Below are 26215 nucleotides of genomic sequence, written 5' to 3'. Positions count from 1 at the left end.
CCTGTCCAGAAGAATACTGTGGTTGACAGTATCTACAGCTGCTGAGAGACCTAGGAGTACTAACAGGGTGCATTTGCCCTGTCAACTTCCCTTAAAAGGTAATCCTGCAGCATGACCAATGTTGTCTCAGTACCCCATCGCGGCCTGAATCCAGACTGGAATGGGTCAAGGCAATCCTGCTCCTCCAGGTATGACTGCAGCTGATTGGCCACCACTAATCGTGGTTTTTGCACTTGTGTGACATTGTGGAGGAAATTAAGTCCACAATGTGCCATAATTTCAATCAAATGTTATAGAACTATTAGCCTGCTTCTTATAAACTGCTACAAAATCTCTTTGGACCAGTATCTTTTTCAGAACTCCAGGACATTGTGCAGCACACTGCAAAAATTTTTCCATGGAACAGAACGGGTGTCTTAAGCATGCACAAAGTGGTATTGGAGACCTCCCTGCGCATGTTCCCAGAAAACAAACTACTCACACAGTTGGCTGGTGGCGGATAAGCAGAACAGGCTTAGATGATATTGGTCTTAAGAGTTTAGTAGCTTATGGAAATATTTGGAAGTAAAAAGTAGAATTAAATGTGAATCAATATTTACAATCATTACATGTATAAACTATAATTTTAGTTATGTTGCCCTAATTTTGTGAAAAAGCCCAAATTTGGTGATATGCATAAAATTGTATTTCTAACAAAGCAATCCTATATATTTATATTCAGAGGTAAGACCCAATGGGTTCAAAGGGCCTTATGTTCAGATACATGGGTGCACAATAGCAACCTACTTCTAAAAAAGTGACTTTATCTTGTCTTTTTTTAAAAAAAATGTTTTAATTCTCCCTCGTTTTGTATTTTTAGTCCCCCACTTCCAAGTTTACTTTCACAGCTTCAACATTTCTGGACATCTTTACTGTCATTTTAAACAGTATATTTTATCTTTAAAAAACACTCTCAAGAATGCTACAATCCCTGAAATACGGTTTTATTATAAGAATAGTGATAAAACCTCAGAGATACAAGTCATACACAGCAGTCTGATACCTTCACATTAAGATGCTGGCATTGGTGGACACACTTCACTGATTGCCAGGTTAACACCAGCTACTTCAGGATAAAGTTGCTTATAAAACAGATCTCACAACTTGAATTAAATGATGTCTGCTTGTTTAAATTATAGACACAATGGGGTTTTTCCTGATTTGCAAATCAAGACATTGAAAACTTGAAAAGGTTTTTTTTTAAAGTACAAGGATTTGGGAAATACTTCATGATAACTTTGCTGTTCAATATTAATTAATTTATTTTATTTTATTAAATTATTAAGCAAGCACACTCAGAAATTAGTGTCATTTTCTTTGGGGCACGTCCCCAAGGGGTTGTGCATATCACTGGGACCTCGATTAGGATGCTACTGTGGCAAAAATGGAGGTGGGAAAGACAATGCATGCCACACTTACAAGGTTTGTCATTAGCTATGGCTTGAAACTGTTTGCTCCCATGTAAACCAGAGCTGGACAGGTTGGAACACTGTAATACTGGAGGCCAATATAGTGCATGTTGCAACAGGCTCAACATGGCCTTGTGGCTTTAAAGAACAGCATTGTCCCTTTCTGGGAAGAATGCCAGTTTAATCATCTCCTCTCCTGGGATACACCAACAAGGCTCATTACAAGTTACTAGGCTTTTCAATATTGACAGTTATTATGAAATCATTTGTGCAATCATTTCATACTCCATTCGGGCAGAATAAATCGCACTTCACATCCATAACAATTGTTTGGATATGGATTTTCTTCTGCTCATTTACAGAGCCTTTTCTGCGACAAGCCTCTGATTTCGGGAAGTCACCTTGTACTGTATTCAACAGTCTGATTAGCAAACATGCAATCTTTTAACTCCCTACATGTTGGAAACAGTACCAAAGAAGTAAAGAAGAACCTACTCCCAAGTTAATATAAATGAGCACTACAGTTTTAGGGGGTATTCCAAAAAAGTGGTATGGCATCAAACATTAATGGCTTTCTGTCCAGTCAAGGACTGGCGGACTAAGTATATTTCAGACTAAGGAAGAGGTCACTTCAAGCTTCCTAAAATGAAATGGAACACCTATTAACACAAGTGTAGCGTCTCCAAAGAGTTAGAGATGTTGCCTAACCAAACCTGCCTTTTGCAGGTTTTTCTGAAGAGCTGCAGAAAAAAAAATCCACACTGTAATGTCATACCTACAAGATGACTGAAACTGAATTCAAAGACTAGCTTGAACAAACATTTGAACAGCTTTGTAGAACTGAAAACGAAATAGCCCTTACTGAACAAAGATTCAATTATTGAAAACTCCCCCCTGCCAAATATACAAAATGTTTTTTCTAGACAAGAGGTTATTCTCATCCTACCTGAAGTCAGTTATAGTGTGCACAACACATTTCTTGTTATCCTGAGGCAAATGTTACCCCCACAACATAGCTTCGTATATTAACAAGGATGATTACATCACATTGTTGACCCAAATTTGCTAAAGGATGGTGTAAAAGAAACAGCAACTGGAAACTGGGATGATATATTATTTCCTGAATGTTCAGTCAGCTATCAACTCATTGCTATTTCTTTATATGTCAGAGCAGGTTTTGGAAATTCCTATGTATGATGATGTGCGTGGTCATGTATGTTAGAATTAACATAAGTAACATTTGCATGCATAGCACTTATTGGCTGAAATCCTGTTGCACAATTACACAAAAGCTGTAACATCTGGAAGTAAACTGCCAGTTAAGACATTTCTGTAAGCATTATCTGTTGCATTCCAAGTCACGTGACCTGATGTGAACCAGATAACTACAGAGATTTCTTAAGGAATTCCAAAATTTATGCTTTTCATATAACTGCACAATAGTATTTGGGCAATTAATAGATGGTACTAAAGTAATAAAACAAGGAACTGGTGAACACTTCAGATTCCCGCACTTGCTATGATTTTCAGTATTAGCTACCACAGGAAACTATTCTTTCTGATGTTCTTGCTGGATGACAACATACCTAGTGCAACTCTTCTTAGTTCCAGGGTGACATACAGAAAACTGTCATCAGGAAGTAAAGCACAGCTCTCCAAACTTTGAGATGAAGAGGAAGATCAATTCAGTGTTCTCAGTAAAGTGTACACCAGAAGACGTAGTTTTGTCTTCCTAGGCTTCTCCATTTAATATTTATGCCAGTTTATAATAAAAACATTTTAATGACTGTTCCAAGACTCCATATAAGTAGCTTCCTTACAGGGATCCTTTTTGTACTTTTAATGTGTTCAAAAGCAGACAAGTTTTTATGTCCTATTAGAAGACAACAAAATGGTAATTAGGAATTGTTAAAAAAAATTTAAGGCCATGTCTCCAAGTGAATCTGTAAACTATGGCACAAAAAATGGCAAGTAAACCACCAGCCAAGGCTTAATGTTTATCATTCTTCCTATAGACAATCATTCCATTAGAACTATCATATCAGATTTGTATACTACCACAATTTTAATACATCTTCAGAATTGAAACATTCATATGGGGTACTTCTGATGCACTCTATAATGTTTTGGCTTTGAATATAGAAATCCCAGTCATATTCAAGGGATATTCTTCACTTTTAAGACTGTTACAAATCTGAATCTTTATTGTTCTGAAATGATAGAAACTTAAGACAAAACCTTCCAATTTTCAGTCTTAGAAGAGATGTGGTTCAATGCCCATTTCACAAGCAACAAAGGCTTCCTTTAAAAAAAAAAGGAAAAAAAAAGATTAAAGTTTGTAAGGATGTGAATCCAATCCTTGGGTTTGACTCAGTTTTTCAAGGTGGAGGTATCACAAGATGTAACGTTTCTTCCGGGCTGCTCTTGCTATGAGGCTTGACGCACCTTTTGCCACTCCACAAATTCATCAAGAAGAACAGGCCCTGAAAATGAAAGAATGCCAGTTAAAAATGTATTTTAACCATCTTGGAAACAGCAAACGTAAAGACTGCTAGGCTAAACCATGTTTACATGCAATAATCTTTAACTAATTTGGCCATGGATTTGACATCAATTTAAATTTTTTAAAAAGCAGGGACAAAGTATAAATATGCCAGATCCCCAACTGGTAGGTGATAAGGCAGGGCTCATAACACCAAATAAATTTAGCTAACTAGGGACGTGGTGGCGCTGTAGGCTAAACCGCAGAAGCCTGTGCTGCAGGGTCAGAAGACCAAGCAGTCGTAAAATCGAATCCATGTGACAGAGTGAGCACCCGTCGCTTGTCCCAGCTCCCGCCAACCTAGCGGTTCGAAAGCATGCAAATGCAAGTAGATAAATAGGGACCACCTTGGTGGGAAGGTAACAGCGTTCCATGTCTAAGTCGCACTGGCCATGTGACCACGGAAGATTGTCTTCGGACAAAACGCTGGCTCTATGGCTTGGAAACAAGGATGAGCACCGCCCCCTACAGCTGAACACGACTGGACAAAAATTGTCAAGGGGAACTTTTACCTTTACCTTTAACTGCTAAATACCTACACGTATAACTCATATAATCTATGGGGCCTTCACAACTACACTTCCTTGCCAGCCAAGTGTTTTTTTGGGTTTTGTTTTGTTTTAAACCTGGTTTTGACAAGGCACCTTATCCTTCTGTGGTAGGGAAAGAGCATCACATTGTCTTTAGGAAGAAGCAAAAAACCTACAAAGCATCTGCTTTCCAGATCTCTTTAAGGTACACACAACTACAGGAACAAGCTTTTGCTCCCCTTATACTCCTTCAAAGCGTGTCTGTCCTTACATTTACACTGGGCCTCAGACACAAGAGTACCTCTGAAGTTTAATTTTAAAAAAATCCATGTAGTCTTTATACACTATTTGAAGGCAAAGGCAAACTTCAAAAAAATCACATATATAAGCTACTTTTGAACCTGTATAGGTCTTCCTCAGTCTGGACACCACAAAGCCATGGATGGTGTAGAAAACACATAAAAATCCCCCCAATTATGGTCACATGTTTGTCAGGTTGCTTTGTTGGTTTTAACAAAGTTTCAGAAGTTTCAAAATGGGGGCTGCTGACTCAAGTCGCAAGTCTGGGTTTTGGCTTCTACTTCTGGTGGTGCTGATTGGAACCTCTCTCCCAATCTTGTTAGACTCTGGGTTGCTAGTCATCTAGCATTCTACCCCTACCCTTGGCCTTGTACTGCAACACAAAGTTAGTTTTTGGCAGGGTACAGAGGCATGCAGAAATATGGCAAACCCCATATGAGATGAAGTTGAAATAAAATTTTGCCTACTATAAAAATTAGCCACGAAATCCTAGCCAACAATTTAAAAACTGAACTAAGATGTCAGCAGACGAACATAAATTCCCAGGTAGGCAGAGTCATATCATGGCATGGGAATTTCTTATTTCTTCACAGCCACGTCCCCTTTCTTCCTCACATAACTACTAATGGTTGCTGGAGCCTTCATTCTTTATGTGTGTTTAACGGAAAACACTTGCGAAGACTTTAATCTCTTGGCTAAGGTCCCCAGAACTTTGGATGGGAGAATTCCTGTTGAAATGGGAGGTGGGGGTGGGCGAGCGGGCATCCAAGTCCATGAAATATGAAAGCCCCACCCCTAAGTCACATGTTAAAGGCCAAGGGCATTCTAAACATCAAGTTAACTGAAAATCTCACAATACAGTATGCTTTACAAATAGTAACTAATAATAATTTTAAAAATCAGGAATGGAATCGCTACATAAATATGTTTCCAGAAAGGATATGAAGATAGAATAATAACCTTTGACCTGCAGAGCTGGAAGGAACCCTATGGGTCATCAAGTCCCTGTCAAGGAGGCGCAGTGGGGACCTGAACTCCCAACCTCTGGCTCTGCAGCCAATACCACTGAGCCTTCTGCCTCTTTAATTTCCAAGGAAAAGTTGCAAAGTGTGAATATGATCACTGAGGCGGCCTGCTTTTGTGTCATGGCCAGACAGTGTGGTATTGTTTGTGGAACTCCCAAGAAGGCCTCCGCTGACCATCTCGGTGGCCAAGTATGGCTATAAAAGGAACTTAGTCTCCTACATGTTGTGGTGCCAAAATACTGAGTGCCAACAAGAAAACATTCCACTTCACACCTAACAGGGAGACCGTGTAATTGTTTTAGCACAGGTGTAATATGCACATTGCTTGTTCCACCAAGCAACCTATCTACTGCATTCTTCACCACAGAAATGAATGCTATCAGCATTAGAAATTGTGAAAGTTACACAATCAGACTAAAATTAAGATATAATGCAGACTAAGTTTTCTATAAAGTTGCAGTGATTTCATTTTTTTAATGTTATTGTTTTCCTGGATATCTGAAATATGCTGGGAGTTGTTTTCAGCATCCTCCCATTACAGACTTAAAATTTGTTCATATACACTGAAGATTTATCAAACTGATTCAGATTTTTTACCAAGATCTTTGTCAACAAGGTTGAGCTTTACAATTTCTATGAAGGAGGCTAAGTTCTGTATTTAAATATAAAATCACCTTCAATTCTATTTTATTTCTTTTACTTTCCGCCACATCCCTTCTCATGTCCTTCTTCTGATTGTTTCTGTATGAAAGTTATTGATGCAGTTTGTTCTGTACTGCACTATTTTTATCTGAAAACAAAACTTGCCCAGTATAAAAATAAGTAAAGGAAATACTTACATGCCCCATCTTCATCATAGTTGCTAAGATCCGCATGGACAGTTCTGCTGAATTCTAACACATTGTACCACTGATCTTTGTTAATTACTCTGTATTTTGACTGCTACAGAACAATAAGAGATCTGGTCTGAGACAACAAAATGGTGTATATGGAAACAATTATTCAAATAATCATGCAATCATCTTTTCCCTAAAGGCAGATTACAGTGGTTCAGGAAATGTTTCAGGAAGCAGTTTTTAGTGTGGATTTAATCAAGCCAGCTTGAATTGTTAGGGAAGAAAGTTTCTTTTGGCAAGGTAACAGAGAACAAAATTGTGTAGGGCACAAAGCAGGCATGAATATGGAGAAAGGTAGCGAAGGACATCGTATGAAGTGAGGTGAAAGGGAAATAAAAGAGGCACCATTTCTTTTAGCAGAATAATATGGCCCCTAGAGAGATTTATTCCTCTCCCAGCTTCTGAAAGAAAAATCTGTGCAGAAAAGCCGGCTAATTTCCCAAAGGCAAATAGCTACTTGTCCAGGAACAAAATAAGAAGCAAAAACCCAGATAAGTTCTGCCCTATGTACCCAAATGCATGCCTGTTGCTGCCTGTTCATTTTAAAGCAGTAATAACAATTAATAAAATCATAATTCAGAGTGGAGAAAAACACAGGGATAAATAATAAAGATACAGAGATCTGTTGATCTTTTTTGAAATCTGAAAGACGTGTGCAATTTTGTGACGGGGAATAGGAAAAGGCCACGGCAATCAATCTGAAAGAGAAATCTTCTTCAGGTAAGCAGGCAAAGGACACCTAAGGGCCAGCTAGTACATTTATTTCTATCTAAGAGTAGGCGTCAGGTGGGCCAGTAGTTTTCGTGGCCTTATTGACAAGGGTGTCAAAATATTCAACCTATGCCAATTTTTAATTTAAACATGTACATACCTCCAAGTATTGATAAAAAACTGAAAACAGTGGCCACGTTCTTCCAAGCAGAAGAGCTAACATGGATTTTGCAGTGTCAATATCAAGACTTCTCTGGTCTTTGTCCTGGAAAGATTAAAGACAGCTTTGCTCAGAATTTGACAGCTTTTCCAGGTGGCATTTTTCCTATGGAGAAGAGGCACTTACCCTTGCAAAATCAAATGCATATCTGTAGATATTCTTAAATGTTGAAATGTCATTCAGTTGCGAACGCAAAAAATCAAATTTACTCTGCAGCTTTTCTGTGCAGTCACATCTTAAATAAAAGACAAAAAAATTACACATTTAATTTAAACATGCTTTACATGAGCGAGGAAAGGGTATGGACGGACAACTGCAGACCTTAATAAATAATAATATATTTGTTTTTAAGGTGTTTAAAGACAAATTCTAAATAAATAAATTCTCAAATGCCTTTTGAGTCAAGAATAGGAGTACATGACAAGGCCTTCTCAGGCAGGAGGTAAGCACCTCCTGACCACAAAATGGCAATAAATAGTTCCCAATATTGACTCTACCATGTTCTCTACTCTTGCCATCTGCTAGCTTTTTGTCAGATTTCAGCAAAGGGAAGAGGTTTGATGGCCACGCCATGTCAAATGAGGAGAACAGACTCAATGGCTTTCTATCTAAAAACTGCAATGAGGGGCAAGAAAGCCCTTCTTACTATCCCAATAGTGAATGACTAAGGCCTGAAACAGGTTTAGGCTTCTAACCCAGTGGGGCATACTTTTTCACATATAGGCACCTATATTGGCTTTCTCTAATCTGGTGCACTCTAGGTGTTTCAGATTAACTCCCATGTTCCTTAACCACTAGCCATGCTTGCTGAAGCATGGGAGCTGCAGTCCAAAACATAAGTAGAGTACCAATCTGGAGAAGACAGCTTTGAAGGAAACAGTACCATAACACCATCAGGAGTCAAAACAGGATCTCAGATAATCTAGATGATATTAAGAAAGCTCTAAGTTTGGAGAAATGAAAACTGTTCAAAAAATAAAAATAAAAGAGGGCAATCTGTGCCTAAATTGCACAATAAGGCAGGTGCTTACTCAGAGAAGGCCAGAAGGCAGAAAATGTTGAGTCGGTTGTAACACAAACATTGCTGAGAGGTGAGAGATAATTAATTAATTAGCTTGGTCCCCCAGCTGTTTAGAACAGTGGTTTCCAACCTTAGGTCCACATATGTTCTTGGACAGAAATATCCACAAGCCTTCATCATTGGCTGTGCTGGCCAGGATATTTGGGAGCTGCAGTCCAAGAATATCTGGGGATCCAAGGTTGGGAACCACTGGTTCAGAATATCCTAGAGAAAGATATGGTTGGTATTCTGAATCAAAGCACCCTGATTAGGTATGAGGATGTCTTGTAACATTTTGACGCAGATCCCACTTGTGGATTATATTATTTACAAACTGTCCTGCTGTGTAAATATTCCAGGACAACATCCATAAATCCAAAGCACTGAAAGCACAGAACAAGACCCAATGCCTAGAAAACAGAAATCTTCAGCTGGAACTAAAAAGGCAAAACAGTTGCCAGATAAAGTTCCCTGGAAACAGCACTCTCAATGTGGGATGCCATGACAAGAAACCAAACCAAACCAAAAATACATGGTTGTTGTGGTTTTTCTGGCTCTTTGGCCGTGTTCTGAAGGTTGTTCTTCTTGACGTTTCGCCAGTCTCTGTGGCCGGCATCTTTAGAGAACTGGAGTAGGAACTCTGTCCATGCTCTGTCCTATTCCAGGCCAAAGAGCCCGAAAAACCCACAACAACCATTAGATCCCAGCCGTGAAAGCCTTCACAAATATAAAAATACATGCCTTGCCCTGGAAGCTCCCTTCTAAGATTGGCTAGATTGGGCGGACGGTTTGGTAAAGGAAAAATCTTCAAGTGTGTATGTATTGGTTTAAAATATTTATGTAGCACCTAACTGGAAAATGCTCGAGACAATTTACAAATATGTAAAAGAAAGCAATAAAATCAGATTTTACAGCTGAAGACATTTATTAGATAAAAAGATATAAAAGAGCAAAATATTAGAAGAGGAAGAATGTTAAATGACACCAATAAAACCTGATTAGTAAAACTTGAAATTAAAGTCAAAGACTGTTCTCAGCCTGACGGTTAAATGTTACTAACAATGGCACCTGGTAGGCATTATATGGGATGGAAGGGTGACTACTCAGAAAATGGTCTTTGGTAGTGGCCACTGCACCACAGCATGCAGTGGCACCCAGAGATGGCCCTCTGAAGGTGAATTTTATAATCAGGAAGGAGAATACAAGAACAGGAACTGTTTCAAGTAAACTGGTTCTACAACATTTAGAGCTTGAAAATACTTGAGACCTTAACCATTTGCTTATTTTAATATAGTTGGCTGATAACTTGAGCAGCCAATGCAGAGACCTCAAAACTATGTAAGAGGCTGACCTCTTGCCACAAGAGTTCGTGTGCAACATTATTCTGCACCAACTGCAAACTCCTAGGTAGAGGTAGTTGCTGTGACCAAGCTGGGCAATTACCAGAAGTGTCTATATAACTGACCTTTTGACTAAGACCACCTAAACTTTCAGTGACAGAACTGAATTAAGGAGCAATAAATTACCTACCGCCTGAAGTAGAACACTATTCCATGCAGAAAAATATTGTTCACCTATATCCTAAATTGAAATTTATCCATCTATCTTCTGTCTCAGATTGTCTTATTGGGGTACAGTTTCAACTGAACAGTCGTGATCCAGCTTATCGGTGATGATCAATGAAGAAACTGGGCTGGCTCAAGCTTTACAGCTTTATAGACAATAACTAGCACTTTCAGTTGTGCCTGGAAGCAGTCTGGCAACTGAAACAGCTGTCTGAGCAGTTATGAGATGGGTTCCTATACTATTCACAGAACTAGTTTCCATATAGCTTAAACAACTGTGTTTTATCCTGACTATACAGTAATTATGGGAGGAATTCAAAGGTGGTTCCACATTCAGAGCATTGTAGTAGTCCAATCAAGAGGCTATCAGCTTCTTTTCCTAAAGGAGAGCCCAAAGATGGCCCCAGCAGAGATGACAGCCACAGCACACACTGGCTTTTAGCTGTGAGATCCGCTTTATGCTACGGATGCTGCTTCTGCTTCTCATGGCTCCAATCAAAGAACATGACTCTTTAGAATCCACATTTAGAGGGAATACAAATTATTATTACAGTGGGGTCTTGACTTGAGAACTTAATCCGTATTGGAAGGCGGTTCTCAAGTCAAAAAGTCTGTAGGTCAAGTCTCCATTGACCTACAGTGCATTGAAAACCGATTAATCCCGTAACAGGCCGTTTTTGTTCCATTTTGGGTTTTTTCTGGTCTGTAAGTCAATTCTCAGGCTGCAAGTCAAACCTAAATTTTGCGGCCAGAGAAGTCTGTAACTCAAAAAGTCTGTAAGTCAAGCCGTCTGTAAGTCAAGGGTCCACTGTACATCCCATCACTCTTTCTAGGGAAACCTCCTACCAACAGGCCCTCTGTGTTATCTGAATAGGCCCTCATCCGGCCCACTACTGCTGTAGACACTGATCCAACACTTCCAGTGAATTATAGTCATTGATTCAGCTATGCAGAAACAGAGCACCGCTCCTGTAGACAGTATTAAATTCAGGCAAACCTGAACATTACCCATAACACTGTGTGGCCCAGACACACATCACAGGGGAAAAGAGAAACATCAATGTTAGCTTGACTGAAGGGAACTTGTTTATTTAAAATATTTTACTCTATTTTCTCCCACAAAAGGACCCAAGGCAGCTTACAATTTTTGAAGCTAAAACAGTTAGTGTACAAACACTAAAAAGGATCAAACATATGGCACCTGAAGAACCAGAAAGCAAAAAAGCAATACAAAAAACACGTTCAAAGCAGTAAGGCACAATCATCCATTAAAAACCCCCCACTCAGGCAGCCGGTTACTGAGGTAAAGCTTGGCAGAAGAGAAAGGTCTTTGTCTGCTGGTGGAAGAGGAAGGACAGCAAAGATGTGGGTAGCCTGGCCTCTTGTGGGAGGGAGTTCCAAAGTCTGGGAGCAGCAATAGAGAAGACTCTACCAAGTCCCCATGAAACATACCTGTGAAGGTGGTGGAACTGAGAGAAAGGCCTGATGATCTTAACATCCGAGAGGGTTCATAAATGGAAATACAGTCCTTAGGATAGCTTGGGCTCAAGCCGTTTAGGGCATTATAGGTTACAACCAGCAGTCTAAATTGTGCCCAGAAACAGACTGGCAGTGAACGTTATGTGATCCTTGTAAACAGCCCCAGTTAGCAATCTAGCTGCCGTATTTTGGACCCTCTGATGTTTCTGGACACTATCCAGAGGCAACCCCGTTACAGTAATCCAGCTGGGATGTAACTAAGGCATGTGCCACTGTGGGCAGATCAAACCTCTCCAGGAACAGACACAGATGACACCGCACTAGTTTTAAGTGTGCAAAGGCACTCCTGGCCACCACTGAAACATGGGCATCGAGGCTCAAAGATGAATCCAAGAGAACTCCCAAGCTGTGCACCTGTGTTTTCAGCTAGTGTCATCTCATGCAGCACAGGCTGCATCCTTGATCTGCCTTTCGACTGGATTAAGTTTGAATTTACTCACCCTCATCCAGTCCATTACTGATACCAAAGATGCACTGTACATTTTAATCCATAGGAGAGTCAAGCAAATCAAGACAAGTAATCTCAGACCTGTTTAATATAGTCTGTTTGCAAAGGCTTTGGGTCTTGTTTACTAACTGAAAAAAACACCCTGATCTATAATTTCAGATAGATTTAAAGATTATGTTAAATATAAGAAATTCTTACTGTAATGATGTCATCCCTTTTAACCATTCTTCCTTTGTAAAAAATCCCATGCTTTCAGCCTCCAGTTTCCAGGCTAAAACTAGCATAATAATCTGTAAGGGGATGGGAGATTGAAAATAAAGAAAAAGAAAATGTTCACAACGAATCTATTCAACAAGGGTTGGATCAGTTTAATCATTCTTTGAACAGCAATATAAACTTGCAAGGATTCAAAAGACAGATGCAAATCTAAATTAGCTGAACTGTGATTTGTCCTGTAGCATTTGGGCTACATACTTGCTTCTAATGAGGCATGAATCCAAGGGGAATATTTCTGCTTCAGAGATATTTGGACTGCCTCCAAGTCAGAAGCAATTTGAATCCAAAGCAGAACATTATGCTGTCAAAGCTTCAGAATCATTTCAGAAAACATTTTTTATTCCAGTTTCATATCTCACACTCACTCCACAAACAGAAGACACAAGCTAGTGGAAGCAAAATTGAAGTGCAAAGGAAAATACGAGAAAATGGGTATTTGTGGCTTTGGGTGTATAACAGAAGTCTCTTTCTGTGCGTGGTTTAAACATTTCAATCGAGTTCTTTCCAAAAAATGCATTATTAATCTTTGGTAACAAACCTTACATTTTCAGGTTCAACACCAATGTCCTCACAAAATTTTTCCATTCCTTCAGGCCCGACCACTTCATCATCACCTTCAAAAGATAAAAAAGTAGGCTAAGAAATCACTAGAAAGATTGTGTATTTGCCTCCCTTGGGAGAAAACAAGACATATGACAGAACAGGTGAATTTGGATTGCCTTGGAGAGAAGCTGCAAATGTGAAGAAGGGTGACTTACGGACTAGCGAAGGGTCATTTCTGTGTGGCAAAGTGCTTTCCAGCCACATTCTTTTCCTAAATGTTTAGTAGACATGGTTTCCGAGATCTGGGTCTGCCAGCATATGCATAGCTCTCTAACTTCACAGAATTCACTTATGCCATTAATTAATATATTAACATACCCTTATTTCTGGATTGCTAGCCTGGATTAAAAGCCCTCGTTCAGGCAGCACAGCCACTGGAAAATCAATTTAGCTTATTGTATTGTTTTAAGTGATCTCTGAATCCAACCCATCTCTCTACACAAGATGGAATGTCATGTCGCTAGTTATACAGTTAGTAAGAAACAAGACCCATTATTTGGGGATCTCTGTTAACAAGAGAGGCTCCAAACAAGCTACATTATTAGTGCAGCATATCTAATCATACATCTGCACTGACTTGTATACAAAAGCACCTCATCAGAATTTAGAGTAAAATAACAGCCATCTTCAAATGGTGTCCCTCCTGAACTGTTCTACCTTTTTTGCCGCTGTAAAACTGTGAAGATACATAGCAGCAAGTCAGGCTCTATTTCTCTCCCCAGTAGTTATGCTACTGCCACCTCTTTAGATTATATTAGTTTAAACAACTATACTTTACCTCAGGCACATTTTTAGGCAGAGAAGAGATTAATACATTTAATAACTGAACCATTGTTTTCTTTCATCTCATGCCTGAAACTAGAATATTGCTGTTTTAGAAAACATATCATAAGTGGTGCAACTCAGAAGAAAGCAAAAATACAGTCTCCCCTTCCATTTGAAGTTACAGAAGCACAAATACACATAAATTCTGAAAACGCTCCAGCACAGCTTCAACTGTAGAAGCCAAGTATTTATCCCTATACTGATAACATAGCTTTGCTGAAAATTTGTTGCCAACTATGGAGTGTCACTTTTGTCCCAGAAGTCCAACATTCCTTGTCCAATGAGTAAAATAAAGAGTGTTAATTGATTCCAAGGTAGGCATCCTTCAGTCTCGAGAGACTACGGTAATGTTGATTCCAATGAAATACTGTACTAGCAATTTAGAAACAAGACTCTGACATGTGCACTTGAGAGCATGTCTTGCATACACATGAAAGACCAGAGAAACAAATACAGTGGTGCCTCGCAAGACGATTTTAATTCGTTCCGCGAAAATCGTCGTCTTGTGAAAAAATCGTTTTGCGAGGTTCCCCATGAGAACCTCGCAAGACGAATGAAATTTATTCAACTTGCAAAGCATCAGTCTCAGAAAAAAACATCTTACGAAGCATGGTCATAGAAAAATCCGTCTTGCGAAGCACCATAGGGATCGCGGAAACCAATTGTCTTGCAGGTTTTTCACCCCGCGAGGCAATCGTCTTGCGAGGCACTACTGTAATATGAAAACCATACATGTATCTGGGGCTTGGAGAGGGACTGGCAATCTTTACCTATCAAAGGGAAAGCTTGCTGTTGTCCCATCATATTGGAAATTATTTATATGTAATGCTTTGACCAAACTCCTCTTGCCTAGTTCCACTACTGCAACGTAAATGGGGTAACATTTGGAGGTGAACTGCCTTAAGAAATCACCACAGACATAACCTGCTATATACTGAGTTGCATGACTCAGCATGCAACTTATAATATCTAGCGACTTCTTAACTTTGGACAATTTGCCTCCAAAAGCAGGAAACTTTCATAACCTTTTGGCCTTTATTCTCTCTGCTGTTTAGTACTGACCTTTTACACTAGGACAGTTTATTTCTGCCACTTTATTAAGTAATCTATGGATCAATACTTATTATGCAGTTACCTAACAACTCTGTGTCAGCTTATTTGTACTGTTTTACTCAGTAGGATATGGGTCAATATTTGTAATTTGTTTACTTATTGACCTTATGTTACCAACGGTTCCTCTTTTACCTGTTCTTATTTCTTACAGTTACTGTTGTTCATACTCTTGGGAAGAGCCTTGGAGAAAAGAGGAAACGCTGACAATTATTTAAATCTAGATGTGAAGGGAAGGACATGCCCCCCCGGCTAATAAGACTTGGAGAGCTAGAATGGTGTAGCGGATAGTGTTGGACTAGCTATCACTAGGCTGTGGACACTTACATGGGCTGAGAGGGGTGGTACACCATTTTCGGAACATTTCATCTACCTTAAAACCCTATTAGAGTCATCATGGATAGAAAGAAATTTGATGGTACAGAACAGTAATAACAAGACTTTGGCAGAATGACTTTTTTTGCTACCAAAAAAGCTCAGACACAGATCTCTGTGGGGCATCTGCCAAAATGCAAGTGAAGCAGACAAAGTGGTGCAAGTGACCAATATTGTGAACCTAAAATTAGTTTTTAAGATGTTGACACTTTAAAGTTCTGCACTTTTAAATACATAAAATAGGTTAAATGCTGAAGAAAAACACAAAGCACAGTTCTACATGGTTGTTGTTGTTAAGTAACCCTAAGAAAACACAGCATTTTAGCATGCATCAATCAGTTTCCTACCTGCATATTCATAAAACCAAGCCAGGCACTTCTTACTTGAAAAATGCTCTTCGCCACTTATCACTTTACTAGAAGCTTGTGATCTGCAATAGCTTAAGAAGACATAAGAAAAGGCTATGGGTACAACTATTTTGGTTCTAATAGATACATTTATAATAATGAATGAATTACTAAAATACATAGTTCATTTTTCTAAAAACACAGAGACAGACGACTTCCTACATTATAACAAAATGAGCTTGTACTCTAAGTCTCAATGACACTTACTATGACACTTTTTAGATCGTCCTAATTTCCTGTGCTTTCAAAGTGCCAAACTGCCCATAAAAATACTCCCTGATTGTTTTTCCTGTAAGCTCAACATGCACACCAGAAGAATCAAACTGTAACGTAACAGGTTAAAAATTTATTTTATTTTGACAGTCAATTTTTTTTTACATGTAGAGAAACAATACGAGGGTTTTTGAACATAGCTAAATACTGGCTGAAATATTTAGCATATAAAGTCACAACTAGAGTAGGCTGATTTGAACCAGTGGAATTTACAGAGGAGTTCTTTCTCCAGTTCCCCAATGATATCAATAGCCCTATTCTAGAGCAACTTATTATGTTAAGCAACACAGCCCTCCCAATAAAAACTGCACTGACTAAATATTTAAACCAGCAACACTGTTACTACTAAGTATTAACCTTCATCAAACTGGGGTTGCCTACTTGTGGAAGGAAGTACAGCCAATGAGGGTCCTAATGTGTTTGCCTTTTGATGCAAATGGGGATCTGCAACCCTACTACAGTTATGAATTATGTACAGTATAAACTTGCCTACAAACAGAGATCCATTTAAGAGGGCAATACTAGCTTATTGATGAACAAGGAATGATATATAGAATGACTTACAGGTAAAGTCTACCTTTGGAAAAAAATTCTCTATTACCTTCTGATTTGGCAGCCAAAAATCCTGCGGAAGGCCCCAGAAGCTGAGTATACCCCCACACATATACTCTGCCCAACTGAGGGCCAGACATGGGTAGGGCCATAAGGCAAGACATTATTGGGTTTCCTGCTGAAGTTCTAGGTGGAGCTTTTCTGTCTGGAGCTTTGGCCAGGATCTGACTTTTCTCCTTTTGTCTAAAGGTGGTGATGGGAAGAGGTGGAATACTGACAATTAATGCTTGCAGGTGCGGGTCAAGCGCAGTCAGTGTCACTCCTCTTCCTATGCAAGGAAGAACTGCAAAGTCAGGTTGAGAATCCCTGCTATCTCTGAAGAAATACAGTGGTGCCTCGCACAACGAGTGCCTCACACAACGATAAATTCACACAACGATGGCTTTTTCTGAAAAATTTGCTGCCTCACACAACGATGTTTCCTATGGGGAATTTTCGCACAACGATTTTGGGACCATGCTTCACAGAACGATTGCATTTTGGGTCCCCTGTTTCACTTAACGATGTTTTCAAAAAAGAGCGGGAAAGGTGGCTGTTTGGCAATGCTAATTTGTTCTTCTAACTGCCTGTACCCAGAATGCATTGCGCCTGTGCAGGGAAGGGATAAAAAACCTTCCCCATGCATCCTGGGTTTACTTTCCCACATGCAGTTCAAAGCTTGGCTTTGCCTCTTTGCTCTGTCTTGTGGGTCCTTTCTGTGCTGGAGAACTTTCAAAGGTAAGCTTGCATTTCTTCTCCTGGGTGGGTGATGGGTTTTACAGTGTCTCTGTACTGTACTGTATTGCAAAACTCTGATGATTTTTGCAAGGGGGAATTTAGGTCTGTCTGGCTTTGGTTATGGGTTTTTTTTCATTGGGGAAATTGCAGGGGTTTTTTTGGCTGGGGGTTTCTGTGGATTTGTGTGGGATTTGAATGCCCAAGTTCAAACTTGATTTTAATTTTTTTTCCCTGCATGTTGCTTCTTGGTTGGGGGGGTTATGCTTTGTGTGTGTGGAATTCTGCAAGGAAATGGTTGCTGTTCTCTTGTGGCCATGCCTGCCTCTGGGATTTGGATGCCCAAGTTCAAATCTGATTTTAAAAAAATTTTAACTGCTGCCATGCTGCTTCTTGGTTGGGGGGGTCTATGCATCTCAATGGGGCAGAATTTTTTTTACCAAAAATTAACGAAGACTCAGAAACTGTTTTAAAAGCTTGGACTCGTTAGTGCAGCTTGTGAAACCTTTGCAAACTTAATCTGGCTTTGTTCTGAGTCTTCGTTAATTTTTGGTGAATTTTTTTCTCCCCCATTGAGATGCCTTGAAGCCTACTCAATGCATTTGAATGGTGGATACATTGTTTCACACAACGATGTTTCCTATGGGGATTTTCGCTTAAGGACGGCAATCCGTTCCAAATGGAACGGATTATCCGGTTTTCAATGCATCTCTATGGGAAATGGTGTTTCACAGAACGATGTTTTCACAGAACGTTTTTTTTTTTTTGAACCAATTAACATCGTTGTGCGAGGCACCACTGTAATGGGGATTCCCTTCATGCTAACTTTCGAGGTGAAAGCTTCCACAATGACTGTTCTGGGCTGGACAAGAACTTGCATAGGCTGGATTTAGGATTGTGGGGTGGATGTTCCTCTTTGCCACAGTATGGAATTTACAAACCATATTTTGAACAACATTTAAAATAATCCTTATGGTATGAATTAAACACACCTGAGGATCAGACTGAGTAAAAATGCCACCTGAAGGAATTTAACTTCCCTGAAATGCACTGGAGAGGGCCCACTTCTCTAGCTCCCAGAGCCAGATGACATTACTGAGGCTTCATGGAATGGCATTTTAATAAGAATGCCATTTTTTAAAAGTCCTTGGGTATTTTTTTTAAAAAGGTCTATATCTAGTTCTCTTATTCATTAAAGAAAACAGTTAAGACCTGAAAATTGTTATGACTCATTTTAGACAAGAAGCTTTTTTTTCTCCATTGCTTCATAGAAGACTGGCTACAGAACTGCTTCAGACTTATTTTACCCTTATTTTTTTAACAAAACATATGTTTGAGTAACATTTTGACTGCGTAACATTGCTTTTCAAGCTTCTCCTGTTGCTAGTTTACTAATATGAATGAAAAACAAAATGTGGTAAATAGGGTAGATTTGATTCAAATCACAACTTAAATCATAAAATAATTTTTTTAAAAAATTGGATTTTAATCACTTAAATTTAAAAAATGATTTTTTATTTAAATCATGATTGAAATCAATTTCATTATTTAAAAAATCATTAATTTTTGTCTATACTGGATATAAGCAAATTGGTACAGTAACATCATCATCCCACACATATTATTAAAGATAAATTGAACTGAATACAAGATGACTCCTCTCCCCCCATGTATTTTAGAAGTTCAGACTTAAGTAGATAACCATAATAATGGTTTCACACTAACGAAATTCATGTTGTCAGCTAAATTTCAAAACAAATTTCAAGTCTAATGGAAACTCTGAATCATTTGTGATATTCAAATGTTGATACCGTTGTGAAATGGGTACTGTAAAGGCAGACCTGTGTTGAATTTAACTTCTGCTGCTGAAAAGCACAAGCTATTTGATATTTAAATGGCAACATCTGAAAGGAAACCTTGCATTTCATTTTTGTTTACCTTAAAGAAACAATATGTTTGGTACACAAGAGCAGAGTTAAATGAAGCCTTGACTTCCAGAAATACATACACCCATGCAGTTGTTTTTCTGAGTTGATAATATGCCAAATGGCAACCTGGGCAACCATATCATAAAACGTACACCTTAACTAAACCTAAACCTGTGCTACCTCCTTATTCCCTTTAATGAATATTAGGCTGAAGGGTCCTGGAGGCAAAGGTTTTTCTTCTTACTATGAAGTACCAATGATACCATTTAAGAAAGTTATAGCTTGGGGGCTTTCATTAATCATCAGTGATGATGCCTGCAGCAGGAAGGCTTTTATTAAGTGTGCTCCATTTCTACCTCAATCCTGTTGCAAATATGTTTCTCCCTTTTGCCACTGAATTTTATTCCACTGCAAGTTAGGATGTGGGCAACAAACTTGGGGAAGGTCAAGGCTGAAGCTGCATTTTCTCTCTCTCTCTCTCTCTCTGTGTGCATCTCTCTCTCTCTCTCTCTCTCTCTCTCTCTGTGTGTGTGTGTGTGTGTGTGTGTAACCTATAATTCAATATACTTTCCTATCCAGAACACTGATCCTAAACATTTATACTGTTGCTTCTGTTGTACTACACTAGTTTAATGGCTGTACTGTCTCATCTTTAGGTAAAAAAAGATTTCTGCCTTATAATAGCAAATTTTAACAGTGTAATTCTAAAACAATGGATTAAGTAACAGTCTGGTTGTATGAGATAAATTCTGATGGTCTACAAACAATTAGCTCTTCTTGTACTTAGTGTTCAAATGTAAAACTTACTCTATTGTAGAATCAAGTCCCATTGTCCTTGATATTTGTGAAGAACACATGTACTTACTTTGCATGAAACAAAGCATTGTTTTCAACTTGTTGGACATAACAATAAGAAGTTCTTACCTTAACACTCAAGTCTCATGAGCAACAATATTAATACACATTTTATATTAAACAGACAACAATTAACTGTCTAGAGGCAAGCAGATAATCAGTATTGTTACCATACCTTAAAAAATTAACTACTGTCTGGCACAAAAAACCAAACCCATCTGGACAAGGTTTCCGAGAACTGTGCTAAGTAAGTATAGCATGAAAAACAAGGTGACTGGAAAGGTTGCATAACCACCTTTCTTAGAGGCTTTAATGAGAAAGCTAAGACAGCATTGTTAACTACATGCTGACTTGTATTAGACCAATGGGAGGAAGCTGTGGAAATGTTCCCCTTGAGATCCTAGCAGCACAGATTTATGAATATTTACTCAGAAGTCAATTCTACTGTGTTCAATGATACTAACAAGTAAACAGGGAACTGATGGCAAAAAAACTGTATTTGCTTAATCTTTCTTGAACATTAAGATAGGTTTGTGGAATAAAAGATAAACCTTACTGGCCTATTTTTATTTTTAATAGGTACCTACTTTGAGTCGTTTAAAATTAGAGAAGTTAGCAACATATTTATGTATTTTGAATCTAATAATGGTCTCAAATAATTAATTTTACAGTTGATCAAATAGCTGCAAATTATTACCATTTTACAATATACAAAAATTTTAGAAGCATTTTTTTCTTTTCAGTGGTCTACAAACATTAGTTTGTCCACTGGCCTAATCCCACCCTGCCTGTGGGATGTGCTGTCAAGTCAGAACTGACTTACAGTGACCTTAATAGGGTTTCCAAGGCAAGTAAGATTTTTAAGGAGGTGCTTTACTAAGTCCACTGTTTTAGTGAGTTTCCATAGCTGAGTGGGGGTTTGAACCCTGTTCTACAAAATCCTAGTCCGTCTCTATATATCCACTACACGACACTGGGAACCCTCAACCCCGCCATAGTCTTTGTAAAATCAAATCTCACTTCCACCTACCGGTACTTTTCTCAAGTTTCAAGTTTAAGTTTATTGTATTAGCTAAAAGCCGTCACAATTGTTTAAAATACAAGTATAATCGAATAAAATCAAAATAAAAACACAGAGATATAAAATAATAAGAGACTGTTCATATCTGGGAGTCTCCAGCACAATTGATTGCAATACCTCTTAGGGAATTAGCGCGAATGTTTCTGGCCGCTTTTGCTAACAGTGCTGTTCTGTAAGTGATATATGGGTCACAATCCAAAAGCAACCTGGACTTTTCTCAAGTGCATATGAACTTAACACTGCAGTGATTCTTCTTGTGCCTCTGGCTAATACACACCTTACAGTTTTTAACGGGATAATGTTGTAAAAATCTCAGCAACTGTTCACACTGCAAGTACATAGAACAGTTCTTTCCTCATATTTCTGATTCAACAGAAGAAAGCTGCAAAGATGTACAACAGTTGGAATGTGTAGGCTATATATAGTGGAAGACAAATGTGATCCGCCTCGAAAGTAAACGGAGCTCCTAGACTGCCACCTGCACCTTTACAGAGCACAGAATTAACTGGAGGCCAAATTGATGGAACGTAGGAAAGCAAGTTGGCCATGTCTTGACTGGGCCTACAAAAACATACAGTGGCAGCTCTATTCATGGTGAACGTGCAATCACTGGAAAGCTAAAATATGCTTTCTGAGCAGAGGCATGTCTCATTGTTCTTTCAAAAAATCTATTATTTTTCACTCTGCAAAACATTAAGACCACAGCACATGAGCAAGTAAATGGGGGGGGGGGGAGAGAGAGACAGAAGAAAAAGATCTCAAGGTCAGAAGTACATAAGGAAAACCATGCCTATTTAAAATAAGGGTTTAACTACAGTAATAGTCTGTCCAGACAGTGGCCACCACTTGCCCATGGAAAGCCTGTCAGCAGGCTACAAATGCCAGCTGCAGTTTCTCTCACACACATAGTCCATCAACTGATAAACAGATGTATATTGCTTGTAGTACTGGAGGTGATAATATCGGCCTGATTAGTAGCCAATGATGGCCTTGACCTTCACGAATTTCTATAACTCCCTTTTAAAGCTGACCAGTTTGACAGTCATCATTTCATCCTGTCGCAGTGAATTAAACAGTTTAACAAAGTGTCATGTGAAGCAGCAGTATTTCCACTTGCTCCCACCACTCAGCTCCAGTTGACGCCTCCTGGTTCTGGTATTAATATACAGAAGAAAAAAGTTTATTTCTACTTTGCTCTCAGAAAGCAGAATTTTATTATAGCCACCCTGCCTGCCCTTAACTGGCCGTTTCCCTCTTAAGCCTCTCCCTCTTTTGCTTGCCACTCTGCATCCTTTTGAGATATACATTTTCTTTTCATGTGTGAAGATTAGAAATGCCCAGTTATCCAGTTGTGGTTGCACCACAATATTGCAATAGAGCACTATGACATTAATAACTTCATTTTCTATTCACTTTCTCATGATAGTCAGAATGGAAAATCCTCGAATTCAGTTAGCAGATTTTGATACCCTGGACAGGTGCAACATGAGCTAGATATGACCAAGCCTCAATTCCCATATTCAGCAAAAGGCCTGTCTGCAGTCAGTGTACATAATAGCAAACTAGTGGGACCAACCATCCTAGGAGTCATACATCTGAAAAAACTGAATTTGAGACTGAAAACACAAAATGAATCTTGGTGCAGAATTCCAAGTTTTTCAGTAGGTCTCTCTTGTGTGAGCAGCAACCTTCCTTAGACTTACCATAGACTGTGTAAGAGATGATAAAGACCTATGGCAGTGATGGCGAACCTATGGCACTCGTGCCACAGCTGGCACACAGGGCCCTCTCCATGGGCACACGAGCCATAAGTCGCTATGGAAAAGTACTTACCCATCCTCTGATTTCAGATTTCGGTACTCCCCTCTGTTGGTGCAGTGGTCCAGCAGAGGGGTGCAATGGTGACCATTACCGGTCTAACCCAATAGGGGATTGGAGAACCAGTAAGTATTTCTTTGTTAATACCGCCCATAGGGAAAAAAAACCCCAAGCATTTAACCCTTGCAGTGCAGGAGCAGTCGTTTTTTTCTAAACTAAAACCTCAGCATTCAGGTTTTAATTGCAGTATTGGCACTTTGAAATAAATAAGTTGATTTTGTGTTGCAGTCTCGGCACTCGGACTCAGAAAGGTTCACCATCACTGACCTATGGCAACACTTTATGTCCATTTATCTACACACACATGAACAAAATCCAATTCAGAACCCATCACCACACACAGGGCCATTTTACAGATCAGCACAGTGGAGAGTCTCTGCCCCAGGTATCCTATAACGCGAACTCCCTCCAGGGTGAGGCAGGGAACACCATTACAGTGCAATAACGTGAATCATCTTCAGTTATTAATTCAGGTCCATCTCACTGGGGGAGCAGAAGCCATCACATTCCCCTTCATCAGCGACTTTGGGTCTATGTGTCAGAACAGGCGTGTAGGGGATCTCCAGGGATTGCGGGCGGGGGGGGGGGGAAGAGGAAACGTGGAGACCTCGTCTCCAACCAAAAGGAGGCCTTCCTGATCTCATAAAAGGGGGGGGGGGGGTTGTCTGCGTGCTTGGGTCCCCAACACTCCTCGTGGGGCGCGAAAGGTGCCCTTTGGGCAAAGGGGGAGGGGAAACCGGGGCGGGGAGGGAAGGCTGGGCTCCATCCATATTCCCCACCTCCTCGACTCCCTCCTTCCCTCGCCCGGGGAGGGGTGGGGAACCCTATGAAAAGCGGGGCCTAGCCGTCCATCCGGTACCTGCTGATTTTACATTTCTTGAGGCCCGACTCGTCGCCCGCCTGGCCCGAGGATTTGCGCTTCTTTTTCACGGGCATCTCCTCGAGTCACCGCCGGGAGGGGCTGGGAAGGGGAGCCGGAGCCCCCGGCCTGCCTGCGGGGCCCCCCCACGCACGGGTGGCGAGAACGCCCGCCTTCTTCGCCGCCTCCTCCTCAGAAGCCGCCACCAGGGCCGCCACCTCCTCCGCCTCTTCCTTCTTTGGCAGCAACAGCGGCGAAGCTGCGAGAGGGGCCGCCGCCGCCGCCGCCGTGGCTCCCACCCTCTCCTCTTGCCTCCGTCCCTCGCCCGAGGGAGGTGTGAGGAAACGTGTGCGTCGGGCGGGGAGGGCGGCAATGGAATACGACGCTTCGAGGCTGAGGGGGGGGTGTCAGAAGCTGAGGCGGCCGCCGCAGCACCAGCAACGCCGGCAAGGAAACAGAGGAGGCGGGGAAGAAGACGCCCGCGAGCGCGGCGCCCTGGCGCGTAGAGGCGGGAGCAGGAAGTGACAACGGCGCTCCTGGGGCTGCGCACGGAAGCTTTGCTCCGCCTCCTCAGGGGCGGAGCTAATAGACGGGGGCGGAGCCCACGCGCTGGCCACGCCTCCCGGGCAACCCGCTTATCGCCCGGGATTCATGATGACGTCAGCGGAAACGCCGGTGCTCAGGCCCGGCTGGCGGCGGCCATGCCTTGTGAAACTATAATGGGAAAGGGCTTTTCGTGAGCGTCGTTAACCCGGGACGTTAACGAGGTTCAATTCTGGGGCCAACTGGCTCTTGATATCAACACATAGAAAGTTCTCTTTAACTCAGAAGTTCTAGTGACAATAGGTAGCCCAGTACTTTGAGGAAACCGGTTTATCGCATTCTGTGGACTCAGGGTAGCTTACAGCTAAAAAAAAATAATCCAATTAATTCATTAGATTAAATAAATAACAGCATTGCTTATTTCCAATAACATTTCATATATGAAGTGTGATATAAATTCCATAATATATGACTAAATAAAAATGGATACAACCAGCAATACTGGACTTTTTTTTTATTGTCAAAACTTGAGCTCAAATTCTGTGTGATTTTTTTTTTTAATATCCAGTAAAAAATTAAGCTCTAGCTCTAAGGTTTAATGAGATTTACATCCCAGAAAGTACGTACACCACTGCTGCCTTACTCCATTTCTAATATATGTCCTCGTTTTGTGAAAGCAGCAGCTTAGTCGTTCTTATTATATCTCATGAAGCTTCTTTTGACTTAACTGCAACCCTACAAATTAATGATTTAATAAAACTCCCATCATTAACAACCCTGCTCAGGTTTTGCAAACTAAAGTCTGTGTGGTTCTTTACTGAGTCAATCATCTCATGTTAGGGCTTCCTCTTTCTCTGCTGCCTTCCAATCCTAGCGTTATAAACTTTACCAGCAAGTCTTAGCCCAAGTACAATAACCTTGGTCCAGCCATACTTGCTTCTAGTGAGAGTTTAGGCTTGACTTGAGCTAAAACCTCATATTTGTCTTGCTGATGGCTCACAATATCCATAAAGCTGTCCACCAGCACCACACTTCGAATGAATGGATTTAGCAGTTGGAAACACCATAGTGTGGATGATCTTGGTATTGGTCTCCAGTAGCACACACTTTAGGTTCTTTTTTATTTGTCACAGCTGCCTTTCCAAGTCACAATTTCCTTCTGATTTCTTAACTACAGCCTTTTCAGTTTCAAACCCTAATGCACTAGGACACCCGCTGTGGTGTAATGGGTAGAGTGATGAACTAGGACTCAGGAGGACTGAGGAATACAAATGACTAAATTGAGACTATTCTACTTAATACAAGTGTGGTGTAGTGGGTAGAATGTGGGATGACAATTTAGGACACCTGGGTTAAAACCCTGCTTGGCCATGGAAACTCACTGGAAGGGCAGCAACACTAGTAAAACCACACTTTAAGTATCTCACATTCTTGAAAAGCCCATTAATTACAATAATTATGTGTCATCAGATCAATTCTAACTGATGCTGACCATAGTCATTGGACATGACCTGATGTCATGACTTTGGATATATCATGAAAAGATAAGACAACAAGAAAAGATGAAGTCAGCAGGGAAAGAAGACCAAATA

At 40.2% G+C, this 26215-nt stretch overlaps 1 protein-coding gene across 1 annotated transcript; it reads right to left on the bottom strand.

Moving 5' to 3' along the window:
* Nucleotides 1–967: 967 nt before the first annotated feature.
* DCUN1D5 (defective in cullin neddylation 1 domain containing 5) lies at nucleotides 968–24301 on the bottom strand. Its single transcript, XM_020811843.3, has 8 exons — nucleotides 24081–24301; nucleotides 15821–15912; nucleotides 13104–13174; nucleotides 12483–12574; nucleotides 7799–7907; nucleotides 7613–7717; nucleotides 6685–6787; nucleotides 968–3931 (listed from the first exon to the last, which is right to left on the bottom strand). The coding sequence occupies exons 1-8, from the start codon at nucleotides 24155–24157 to the stop codon at nucleotides 3876–3878; spliced, it is 705 nt and encodes a 234-aa protein (XP_020667502.1). The 5' UTR covers nucleotides 24158–24301; the 3' UTR covers nucleotides 968–3875.
* Nucleotides 24302–26215: the final 1914 nt, after the last annotated feature.

Source organism: Pogona vitticeps, chromosome 3, assembly GCF_051106095.1.
Source record: "Pogona vitticeps strain Pit_001003342236 chromosome 3, PviZW2.1, whole genome shotgun sequence".
In the NCBI taxonomy this organism is placed as follows: Eukaryota; Metazoa; Chordata; class Lepidosauria; order Squamata; family Agamidae; genus Pogona; species Pogona vitticeps.
This window is presented reverse-complemented; position numbering and strand designations above follow the sequence as displayed.